Source organism: Pelophylax lessonae, assembly GCF_965119305.1.
Source record: "Pelophylax lessonae genome assembly, chromosome: 11".
NCBI classification, from domain to species: Eukaryota; Metazoa; Chordata; class Amphibia; order Anura; family Ranidae; genus Pelophylax; species Pelophylax lessonae.
Genome location: NC_138778.1, coordinates 53,372,791 through 53,385,878, shown reverse-complemented (window position 1 = coordinate 53,385,878; position 13,088 = coordinate 53,372,791). Strand labels below are relative to the sequence as shown.

General features: G+C 43.1%; 1 protein-coding gene across 1 annotated transcript in view; it reads right to left on the bottom strand.

Annotated features, from left to right (window-relative positions):
• The window catches only part of GSS (glutathione synthetase), a 55,298-nt gene extending 43,037 nt beyond the window's left edge, over positions 1–12,261 (bottom strand). The window contains exons 1-3 of the mRNA XM_082271693.1: positions 12,115–12,261; positions 2,838–2,973; positions 955–1,100 (exon numbers count right to left, since the gene is read on the bottom strand). Of these exons, the coding sequence (XP_082127819.1) occupies positions 955–1,100; positions 2,838–2,966 (275 nt within the window). The 5' untranslated portion in view covers positions 2,967–2,973; positions 12,115–12,261. The remainder of the gene's footprint in view (positions 1–954; positions 1,101–2,837; positions 2,974–12,114) is intronic.
• Positions 12,262–13,088: the final 827 nt, after the last annotated feature.

Here is a 13,088-nt window from a genome sequence, read left to right as displayed (position 1 = left end):
ATGAGGGAATGCCAGGCTACAATTCGCCATAACTATGCTGGAAACACCAACAGTGTGGTTATGATAAAGATGTAAATCAACAAAGATCTAGGCAATAGTGTTAGGCATGCCAAATAGAATCTAAACTTATATGCAAACCTATCAATGATGTATCATTGTGTAACCTTTTACTATTCTCGGTTAAAATTATTATACTTCTTTAAAACAAATCAAATCAGTATTCATTCCCCGAGTAGTAGTAATGTAAAGTCTGAATATATGAGGGGGGTCTTCAAAATGTTTTCCCACTTTTATATTTTTGTTGGAAATGGTAAGAGCGATCGTAGTAATTGGTCGTGTCCAAGAGTGTCATGTGACTAGTCTGTCTGGCAAGCCGGCAGACCTTGCAGTTTAGTATAGGGGTCCTTTCGCACGAGCGATCTGCTTGGCGGACTCCGCTTAGCTCCGCGAGGGATCGATAAGCTGATCTCTGCTGAGCAGGCGGATGACAGGTCCGTCTCCGCTCATTGTGCAGAGACAGACCTGTCAGAGTCCCGCTCGCCTCTATGGGGAGATTGGATGAAAACAGACCATCTGTCCATTTTCATCCGATCCTCCACATGGATGGAAAATAGGGCCATCGACCGTCTAAAATTGATCAGGATCAGAACGCGGCGGGTGTCAGCGGACACGTCACCGCATGTCACAGCTGACATCTGCTGCTCCATAGGGGTGAATGGAGGGTCTGATCAGGGCCGCATGAAAAAAACTGACAGGTGGACCTGATCGGAAAGCCCGTGTGAAAGGGCCCTAAGAGTTGTCACGCTGTGATGAAGATAGCTGCGAACCGTAAAAAAAAAAAAAAAAAAAACTTTTTGAGGAACGCTTGTAAATGGAGGAGCAATCCTGACCTGTCATATGCCTTACGCAGACCCTCCAACATCATTTATTAAAAGGAGGTGGAATTCAATGTACCTGGTGAGCGTCTTTTCCAGGAACGCGGGGTTCTGACTGAGCCGATCCACCAGGAGATTGAAGTCTTCCTGTACAGACTTGGCTTGTTCAAAAAGAGATCTGGGCACTGGGGAGGGGAGCAGAGTGAAAGGGGCAAAGTTCACAACCTAAGAAAATAAAAAAGCATCAATAACATAACATATCACAAACTCATTCATATCCCAACCTACAGCAATCACATTCCAGCCCTCATTGGTAAAGATTAAATTTAGCCACAAAATAAAGATCAAAAAAAATGCCAACAGTGTCTTGCTAGATAAACAACCCCTCTTTGAGAAAATATGGTCCCCCTGGCTTGCCCATTTGCAGGTTCCAAACACACGGTGCTGACAGTTGGCAGTAAACCCCCGGACGGACTAACCTCTTAATTTTTTCTCCACTTTTTATTTTCTTCTTTGCTTTCTTCGCCAGTCCTGTGACCGGTCTCTTCACCTTACTTTTAACTTATGTTCAATTAAAATATAACTAAAAGGCAAAACTTCTTTTTGTTTTGGATATAGTGGAGATGGATTAGAACCCGTCAAGTTTTTTTTTTGGCGTCTATGCCTCAGTTAAGGAGATTCACCCTCTCTATTTGTCCTGTTTACCATTTTCATTGAAAGTAAAAGAAAATCCCAAATTTTGGGTTGTCCCCAGAAAAGTAATAGGGGGGGGGGGGACACTAGTTCTGGTGACCTTGGGGTCCCCAAAAGAATTCCTTTAATTTGTATGGATTTCCCCTCACTTCCTGTTTGGCTATTGGACAGGAAGTGAAGGGAAATCTCAGCAATGGGACACAGATGGCGAAAAAAAATCTGACAGAGGTTAAAACCCTTCCTTATTCTATCCAAAATGAAAAAAATATATCATTTTGCCTATAGTTCTACTTTAACTATCAGTAGTGGGGAGTTGTATCCCCCATAAATGACTAAAATATGACAATAGGAAGAGCATTGGACATGTTAACAGTTCTATCATTTTGAAGACCACTTCATAGATGTTATGCATCATCAAGGTTTTAAATCTCATTGTTTTTATGTATATCACAGGGGGACCTGATAAGCGGTTTCTGCGACGGTTTTCTTCCATTCATCACAAACTATGCTGCTACTGCCAGAATTAACAGCAACATTCCTGTCTTCGGTGTCACAGACCCACCAGTTTGGGATACATCTCCATCCACCACTAACATACAGCAGCAGCCCTGAAGAAGGGGGGAGTCTTTGTTCCCCCGAACGCGTTGGCTTTATCATGTTTTGACATTTTCCTTAAAACGACTACATATTCACCTTCATTTTGCTTCTAATTGGATATGGGGTGCTCCCCTTACCTACCCTCACTTCCATTCATCATGGCAATATGGGTCTATATTATGTAGCTACTCATACCTTTGATATCCCTATTTGTATGGAGACTACACTGCTCAAAAAAAAAAAAATAATCAGAGTATAGCATTAGGTCAATTAAACTCCTGGGATATTTATCTGGTCAGTTAAGTAGCAGAGGGGGTTGTTAATCAGTTTCAGCTACTTTGGTGTTAATGAAATTAACAGGTGCACCAGATGGGCAAACAATGAGACGACCTCCAAAACAGGAATAAATACAGTAAATGCAATAAATACAGTAAGGTATAAAAAAGTGAAAGAAGATAAAAATAGAAAAGAAAAGAAAGAATAAAACCATCTTCTGAAATTCAAATCAATTTGAAAAAAAAAAAAAAAAAAGAATATACTAACTGAATCGGAATATACGAAACAAATCATATGACAAAACAAAATTATTTATTGAATGAATCCAAAACGAAACTAGTTTTTCCATCGCGCACATCTCTATTTACTCCAATATAGGCTACAGAGGTCACTTACATCAGAAGAGTTCGGACTCTCCTTTGTCCTCATAAGAACGCCCTGCAGCAAGGCGGTATCCACAGCGATGGGCGCCACCTCCTCTAGCAGCTTCGCGTTGCTGAAGACATCCTCCCATAAACCAGACATTTTGGAACTGCAAACCACAGAATAAATAAATTATTAAAAAAAAAAAAAATCAATGAATAGTTTAAATGGCAACAAGATACTTGCGTAGAATAGAAAAAACATGGTTATTCCATCCTCTGTTTAATCTGTTTTGAGGGGTGTCTTGCCACATACGAGAAGTCCCTGTTTACATGACAGTCAATTTGAGTTTCCATACAAAAAGTACTCACTATTGAGATCTGCTTTGCATCTGACTTTTTTGATCTTCGGTTACAGTTCTTTTCTATAAATAATTTCCTTCTCATAACTACGTAAATACATTAAGTCATCATTGAGGATTTCATTATTCAATAAATTCCTAGATCAGGCCTTCATAAATTTGTTTTGAATCTAGGAGTAAGCTAAAAAATTTAGGAGCCAGTTTATGTGCAGCTATATGTAACGTATCGCAACCGACGTTTATGCGTTTATATTTGTACATGCGTATACACGTATGTCTCTCCTGTGCTCCACTGAATGTAATGCAGTCCACGCTGGCCGGTGGAAAAACTGTCAACAGGGATCCGGAAATGACGTCATACACATCGCTTCTGGGTCAGGAACAAGATGGGAAGGAGAGCGGAATTTGCTTGCTGAGTGGGGCTTCCATCTGCTGATCCCTGCTGAGCAGGCGCATGACACGTCTGTGTCCGCTCTGCTACGCGCACAGTCCCACTCTCCTCTATGGGGAAATAGGATGGAAACGGACCGCCTGTTCGTTTCCATTAGATGCCATCTGATTCGATTAGTTGAACAGATGGAAAATAGGACCACCATCTGTCTGTTTTTGGGTGACAGGATCTAATGGCGACGGGTGTCAGCAGACGTGCCCGCTGACAATCCATTACTTCGTAAAAGAGACTGGAGGGTCCGATCAGGTCTGCCAGAAAAACTAACAGGTGGACCTGATCGGACAGCCCTTGTGGAAGGGGCCTTCGGCTGTGTGGCGGCATGGCAGGGAGAGAGTGCAAAACTAAAAATATTTTTATTATTTTTTTCCATTTTAAAAGTAGATGTAAACCCTCACATATACCCAGCAAAGTGAACAGTCTCAGATGATACACAGAGATGAAACAGATCTCCCTACATATGTTTTACTTGTATATCTGCTGTCTTAAGCTTGCTATATTCTTTAGAAAGTGCCCATCATGTTAGAATTTTTATCTTCCTGTTGAGTGTGTAGTCTTGGCATACACTGAGACAGCTGATTGGAGGAAAGGCACACACTGCCACTCCACATAGGCAAAGGAAGAAAGGAATGTGCTGTGAATAGACCAGCTCTCTGCTAATCTATTTATAGCACCCACCCGGACAGAAATTTCAGCCTGGTTTTATCTGGGTTGTCAGAGAACTTGTCAAAAGTTATCATGCTGATAACAGAAGAACGGAGCAGAAGCACACGAGACTTAAGGCTTTGGAGAGATTTAAGAAAAACACTACAGATTTATATGCCTAGATCAAATTTTTTGTTGTTTTTTTTTTAACGCGTAATGGCGGCGATCTGTGATTTTTTTTGCGGTACTGCGACATTGGGGTGGACAGATCAGACCCTTGACTGACATTTTTGACACTTTTGGGGTTACCAGTGACATTTCTACAGTAATCAGTGCTATACATATGCACTGTTACTGTAAAAATACACTGGTAGTGAAGGGGTTAACTTTATTTGAGAGGGAGGGGCTGTGTGTGTCCCTAGGGGCGTGATTCTTACTGTGATTGGCTGTGGCTTGAAGTGTAGGAACAATGATCAACGGTCCTACATAGTAGACCCATATGATCAGTGTTTCTACACAGGGGAGAATGACAGGCGGCTTGTTTACACTAGCCGCCTGCCTTTCTCCTGCTGCCACGGACGATCGTGAGTGAGCGGCGGACATCGGGTCCGCCGCTCACACGCGCGGGGGGTCCGTGGCGGCGCGCGCTTGCTCCCCAGAGCCTCACAGGCTAGTGACGTACCGGTACGTCACTTTGCCTGTGAGGGGCTGACCGCCGCAGTATATGTACTTGCGGCGGTCGGCAAGTGGTTAAAGCAATCCAAACCATTAAGTATTGGTCTTTCACTCTCAGTGATGGTGAGTACCGTCACACCAAGTCTCTAACTCCCGGTTCACATTAGTGCTATGACAGACATTGCATCTGATTTGGAGCGCACTGCTCTGAAAATCACCTGCAATGTCTGTGCAATGCGAATTCAGCCATACAGATTGTGTTCACATCTATGCCATACGATTCATGTGTGAACTGATCTGGGGGTCTCGTTAACTTTGTATTGACACCCCCAGCGATTCGTCTGCCAAAGGCACTTCTATCAAGATCTGTACTCCACACACCTGAGCTAAAACTAAAGTGCCTTCAAAAAAGCTGTCTAGAGGTTGTCAAATGCTGTGTGAATGCTTGCTGAAGTACGAATGCAAGCAAGGATCAGACAATGGCCATGTGTGAAGGAATTTTCAGCCTTGGCAAGGAAGCTGATGGAAAGTATGAACAGTACCACCGAGACTGACAGCAAGCCAACAGATGACTGTTCCACCAATGTCCCCCAGAACCTGGACATTATGGAATTTATGTTGCAAACTTGTTAGACTTTACTTTTTTTGTAAACTGATAGTGAATATCAGAAAGCAAAATATCACAGACTGTTTTTATAACCTTTTTGCACAAAGCTGTTATTCACAAAATGGAAAATGAGCTTGAGGCAAACAGCTTAATATCTGGTTGAATTACAAGGAAAGCCGTTTCATCGGTCAAAAGAACTGTAAATTTGTCCATCCAGTGATGGGATTTACTCAGCACAGCTGTGCTTGAGACCTGACTTATTTCTACTGCAGTTATGCAACACAGACTGGTCACCTACCCACCCCCAGCCTGTGAATGGACAGTGAAAGAGCAGCAGCCGACTGCCAAGGTCATTAATCTGCTCTCTCTTCCTGTCAGCATAAAAACACAGCCTGGCTGTCCGGAAAACAAAACACAAACATTCCTTGGATGAATGTCACAGAAGTGTGCAGGCTGGACACAATTTTCCCCGTATTTTTTGTAATAGATGATTTCCTATGATCATCAGCTCCATCTAGTGGGCAAAATGCAGTGTAGTTTTCTCAATGTATAGCGCTTGCTAGTATTAGCCAGGGATGGACAATTGCTTATCTATAGCCTGGATAAAAATAATGGGCAGGTAAAAGTGGCAAAATTATAAATCAATATGCTCAATATATGCGTGTAACTTGTGACTAAGTAATAGTGTATCACAATATAAATCACAAAATAAAAATAATAGTATTAATATCACAATAAAAACCACATATGTGCCATAAGGTGCAAATTAGTGCCAAATAAGTCAGAGTAAAAAGTTCATAAGTGACTTTGGTGCATAAATGAAAACTTCAGTGCGAGGTTAGGGAAAGTGCGGGTGCTGAATCCTCCAGTAGTCCAACTGCTGGTACTTGTGGTGTGGGCCTTGTGGAATAAAGGGGGGTACGCACTCACCAGAAGTTGTGGGTCTTAGTTACCGTACGGTAAGAAGACCTAAAGAGCCTTGTGGCCTCCTGGGCCAGGAAGGTAACTGCTGGGCTTTGTAGTCCCCTACGGTCCGGGGTCCCTCTCCTGGATAATCTAGATCAGTGTTTCTCAACCTTTTTTCAGTCGAGGCACACCCCCAAATTATGGACAGTCTTGAGGCACCCTTTAAAATTATGGACAGTCTTGAGGCATCCCATCCTAAAATGTAAAAACTATTCTAATCATTTTACATAATGCAGCAATATACACGAACGTATGATGCCCAATGTTAGGAGGTACAAGTTGGTACTGACTAGTATTCCAATGTTTCTCTTTTTCCTAAGTTTTTCTCCATTGCTCAGCTAATGTGACCCCAAAACCTGTGGAGAGAAGCAGGGGAGGGTCAAACAAGGATGCTACGCAGGCAACTGACATCCTAATTATCAACTGATGTCATTCGTCGTTAGCAGATCGGCAGATAGAGGGTTGTAATTGTGTACAATGAAAACCTGTGACTGTAACTAAAAGGCAACCACCCGCTGACTTGTATACAATTTTTGGGAAATTTTTGGGTTATTTTGCTGAGGCACCCCTGAGGAAACCTTAAGGCACACCAGGGTGCCTGGGCACCCTGGTTGAAAAAGGCTGATCTAGATCCTCAGGGTCCGGTTGGGGTAAAGAATAAAATGGTCCAGATAGTGCAGTACCGTTAAAAATATCCTTTAATATGTATTGCACAGTACAAAAAGTTTAACAATTGGGATTTCGTCTGCTAAGAGCGGTGCCTGTGAGTGGTAACTACCGGCTTGCGTTCCACCAGGCTCCCAGAACGTGCAGCGTGCGTTCCACCTGACGCGCGTTTCGTCAGAGCGTATGACGTCTTCAGAGTCTACCTTAGCAGACGAAATCCCAATTTTTATACTTTTTGTACTGTGCAATACATATTAAAGGATATTTTTAATGGTACTGCACTATCTGGACCATTTTATTCTTTACTCCAACCGGACCCTGAGGATCTAGATTATCCAGGATAGGGACCCGGACCGTAGGGGACTACAAAGCCCAGCAGTTACCTTCCTGGCCCAGGAGGCCACAAGGCTCTTTAGGTCTTCTTACTGTACGGTAACTAAGACCCACAACTTCTGGTGAGTGTGTACCCCCCTTCATTCCACAAGGCCCACACCACAAGTACCAACAGTTGGACTACTGGAGGATTCAGCACAAGCACCCGCACTTTCCCTAACCTCGCACTGAAGTTTTCATTTATGCACCAAAGTCACTTATGAACTTTTTACTCTGACTTATTTGGCACTAATTTGCACCTTATGGCACATATGTGGTTTTTATTGTGATATTAATACTATTATTTTTATATTGTGATTTATATTGTGATACACTATTACTTAGTCACAAGTTATACGCATATATTGAGCATATTAATTTATCATTTTGCCACTTTTGCCTGCCCATTATTATTATCCAGGCTATAGATAAGCAATTGTCCATCCCTGGCTAATACTAGCAAGCGCTATACAAATCCCAGTTAAGCCCCGTACACACGTACCGATCATCGGCCGAACGATCGGCCGTCTTTTGCCCAGGGCTGTTGTGTCTGTTGAAAACTGCAAAAGACTGCACACAAATTTTGTCGGCCAACAACAGCCGACTGCAGAAGTGATGTCATGTGATGGTTAACTTTCCTTGTCTTTTTTCTTCTCTGAGCATGCCCAGTCTTGCAAATCTGCTGTCTGTCGGCCAAAATCTGTACTGACTGGCGAACAATCGGCCGTTCTGGTGTCGGCATACAAACATTTTAATGCTTGCACGACAGATTCTGTTCAGCCGAAAGTGCGCTGTCGGCTGTCGGAAGCATCATACTAGCAAGCCGAAAATCGGCCGACAATCGGTACGTGTGTACAGGCCTTTACTCTGGGATTTTCCTTTCTATACATATCACTTATCCTATAGCAGCTGCTATCATTACCCCTTCCCATTAAAGTTACACGTATTAATTTATTTATTCCTAGTTTCCCCCCCCTTCTCCAAATAGGCCATCCATAGGCGCGAGAGATATACTCTATTCAGTGTATATATCTTTACCACTAAAGTCAGCCTGTACCTTTAGCAGAGAAACAGCCCCAAAGCATAATGTTTCCACCTCCGTGCTTGACTGTAGGGATAGTGTTCTTAGGGTAATAGTCAGCATTTTTCTTCCTCCAAACACAGTGAGTCGAGTTAAAGTGAAGTTCCGGCCACAAAAAAAAATTTCAATGAAAATACCCCCGGGACAGTCAGGGCTAGTACATTCCACAATGGATAGCCTCTGATCTGTCCCAGTTCACACTTACCTTTTAGAAGAAATACTTACCTTGAAAATTTCTTCTCTAGCGCTGCCATCTCAGGTGTGGGCAGCTTGAAGCCAGCGCGATCCTCTTCCGTCTTCTTCGGTCCCACGATGCACTGCGCCGGCCCCGCCGTCACTTCCGGGGCTGCAGCGTCATCCCTGCACAACTTCTGGGCATGCCCAGAAGCTGTTTAGCAAGGTAGACGTGCCTGAACCGGAACTGACGTCGGGGCCGGTGCAGGCGCATTGATTCCTGGGAGCGATGACGTTCAGCTCCCAGGAATCATTGTAAAGCGGAAGTGACGGCGCGGGCCGCGGCCGCCGAGGGCGGAAGTGGAAGAAAGGTGAGTATATTTTTCTGCAATTACAAGGTAAGTAAAAAAAAAAAAAAAAAATCGTAACTATCCATTTCTTTTCAGGTGACAAATAGGAAGCGGATGGCCCAAAATCGACTATGTCGATTTTGTGGCCGGAACTCCGCTTTAATGCCAAAGAGCTCAATTTTAGTCTCATCTGACCACAGCACTTTCTTTGAATCATTTAGATGTTCATTGACAAACTTCAGATGGACCTGTACATGGGCCTTCTTGAGGAAGGGGACCTTGCAGCACTGCAGGATTTCAATCCATGGCAGCACATTGTGTTACCAATGGTTTGTTTGGTGACTGTGGTCCCAAATGCCTTAAGATCATTCACAAGCTCCCCCCCCCCCCCCCCTGCAGTTCTGGGCTGATCATCCCTCACTTTTCCCATGATCATCCTTACCCCATGAGGCAAAACCTTGCATGGAGCTCCAGACTGAGGGCGATTGATGGTTATTTTGTATTTTATGCCATTTGTCAATAATCGCTCCAACAGTTGTCTCCTCACAAAGCTTCTTGCTGATGGACTTTGTAGCGCATTCCAGCATTGTGCGGTCTACAATCTTGTCCCTGATGTCCTTTGACATCTCTATGGTCTTGCCCATGATGGGGAGGTGTGAATGGATAAAGATTCGGTGTCTTTTATACACACAACGAGTTGTCGTTAGGAGCACCTTCTTAAAATGACAGGACTAATCTGTACCACATGAGTGAGCACATACCGTAGCCAGTCTGTGGCAGCCAGAATTATTGTTGGTTGGTAGGGGCAGTGCTGTATCTTGGCCTAGGCCAACAAGGCCCAGGCCTAGGGCGGCACTTTGCAGGGGGGCAGCAAAAAAGCAGCACCCCAAAATAAAATGAAATAAAAAAAACAGCCTTCTCCCCACTCCTGCACAAAAAAGGTCCCCACCGGCTTGCGCTACACTTTAACACACTGCTACCTGTGGGTATAATAATACCGACCGGTGAGGACATTCGGACAGACCGCATGGGCACTGATGAGGCTGAACTTATGGGAACTGATGAGGCTACACTGATAGTCTGTGGTTGTGGTTTACAGATGACAAAGCGGGTCATAAAACAGGAAGGGGTGTGGCCTTTACAGGAAGGGGTGGGTCATATTTAAATTAGGGGGGTGCCCAACTTTAGTCAGGCCTAGGGCAGCAGAAAACCTAAATACACCACTGGGTAGGGGATCAAATATTTATTTTACTCACTGAACTGCAATTCAATTTATAACATTTGTATCATGTGTTATTTCTGGATTGTTGGTTTATATTCTGTCTCTATAATTTAAAATACACCTATGATAAAAACAAACAGACCTAGAAGAGACTAGACCTATCTTTCTCTATTAGAAAGTCCACACTATTTTTTGGATCATGGATGCACCCTGTATTACAAGCACATGGCTGGAGTTTGTCTTTAAGACGTGTCTGTAATCATTAACTCACATAACACTGTACAAGTGTACTGTGTCAAGGAATGAATTTCAGCTCAACTCCAAGCAACAATCCAGAAGGAGAAGTGGTGTCAGAGTCCAAGTATGCCATAGTGTGAAGAGGGGGGGGGGGGGGAGTCATTATGATTGGCTGCATACAGGGGAGGGGGCTGGGATTACAATAGACTCCATAAAGGAGGACAATGACGTCATGTGGGGATTAGCAGTTTGGTAAGACACCTGCTGAGTCCAAAATTAATTACCTGTTTTTTTTTCTTCTTTAATTCTGCTACTTATGGCAAATGTACAGGGCATATGCCTATACTCTAGATCAGGGTTTCTCCACTCTGGTCCTCGGTGCACACTAACAGGCCAGGTATGCAAGAAAACTGAAATACATCACAAGTGATATAATTTGCTCCTCAGTGATTGCAGTATTTTAGTCTTGATCTCCCCAAGGTAATACTTAAAATTTGGCCTGTTAGTGTGCCCTGAGGACCGGAGTTGAGGACCACTGCTCTAAATCAAGGGTCTTAAAACTATGGCCCTCCAGCTGTTCTGGAACTACAATTCCCATCATGCCTAGTCATGTCTGTGAAGGCCGTAGTTTGAGGATCCCTGCTCTAGATGCTGAATAATATTAAAGAGGTTGTAACCCTAAAAAAAAAAAGTGTGTGTGTATATATATATATATATATATATATATATATATATATATATATATATATATATATATATATAAAATAAAAACAAATAAAAAAAATTAAAGAGATCCTGTTCCTGTAACCGCTACAGGGAACTTTCAGCTTCACAACTGGTTCCCTACTGCGCATGCGCAAAGCACGCTGCTTTCTTTTCCAGTGACAGCAGCAGGGGAAGAAGGAAAGGGGCGTAACTCCTGAGGGATGGTGCCGCGGCGCTGTCTCCTGGAAGTGGGGAACAGGTCCCCTCACCCCTCCCCCCTGAAAAGGTGCCAAACGTGGCACCGGAGGGGGGGGGAGGAAGCATATTAGCGGAAGTTCCACTTTTGGGTACCCAGTACCAATGTAAATAGACGGGGGGCAGTCCAGAAGTAGTTAATGATCCCCCAAACTCAACAACACTTTTTTTCTTTTAAATTCCAAAAAAAAAAAAAATGCAGTTAAAACAGGCAAAGCTTGAAGCTCAAACAGGCGCATGAGCGTCATCTGTGACGTGTAGGGCTGCCATTGAGACAAAAGAGCGACAAAGTGCAGAAAAAACGCATGATGCAATTTTGTGCGCGTTCACAAAACACTACAGTGCAAATCCAGCCTTATATACATGCAACATTCATTGTGACCATCAGCCAATAAAATATACCAACAAATCCATATTATTAGTAAACAGTGAGAGGATCTGAGCTGTGCACAGGGACAGAGATCACATACAGTGCACAGCCACAACACTGCATTGTGTGTCATCGCTATCTCAGAATAATACTCAATGACACATTATACAACTCACCTGATTCCCCTCCGATCTCTGGATCTCTAGCCCGCAGCTTAGCTCACATGCACAGCCTAAAAGAACCCGGGCGGAACTCAACTTACCCCCACTTCCTGATTGGCTGTGAAAGGGAGGCTTGGAACGCATGCTGGGAAAGAGGAGAGGTACTGATTGGCTGCTCGGGAACGCTCTTTCATCATGACAGTGCACTAACCAGCCCGAGCCGCTGGGTGGGTGTGGTTAGAATGTGACAGGCGGCCAATCAGGGAAGAGAATTCTCCTATGAATAGGGAGAGAGTGCTGGTTATCCCAAACCATAGATTCTTATCGGTGGCAGTAGAAGAAGATTACTGGGTACATTTTAGAGTGTTTGGCAAATCTTTATGAAAGCTGGATAGAAAAAAATCACTTGTGCAAACAATCGGTGCTCCATAAATCCTGTATAATAATAATAGTATACAGTGCATCCGCCACGTATTCACAGAGCTTCACTTTTTCCACATTTTATGTTACATACAGCTTTATTGCAAAATGGATTCAATTCATTATTTTCCTTAACCACTTAAGCCCTGGAAGATTTTTCCCCCTTCGTGACCAGGGCCTATTTTGCAATTTGGCACTGCGTGACTTTAACGGACAATTGCGCGGTCGTGTGACGCTGTACCTAAACGAATTTCACGTCCTTTTTTTCCCACAAACAGAGCTTTCTTTTGGTGGTATTTGATCACCTGTGCGATTTTTTTTGATCATGCGCTATAAACAAAAAAAGAGCGTCAATTTTGCAAAAATAATATTTTATTAAATTTTTTTATATGAAATTCCCCCCCAAAAAAATGTAAAAATCTAAATTTTTTAACATTTTCGGCCAATTTGTTTTATGCTACCTATGTTTGGTAAAAAAAAAATTGCAAAAAGCCTATTTTGATTGGTTTGCGCAAAAGTTATCGCGTTTACTAACAAAGGGAAAGATTTTTGTCATTTTTGTTGTTTTT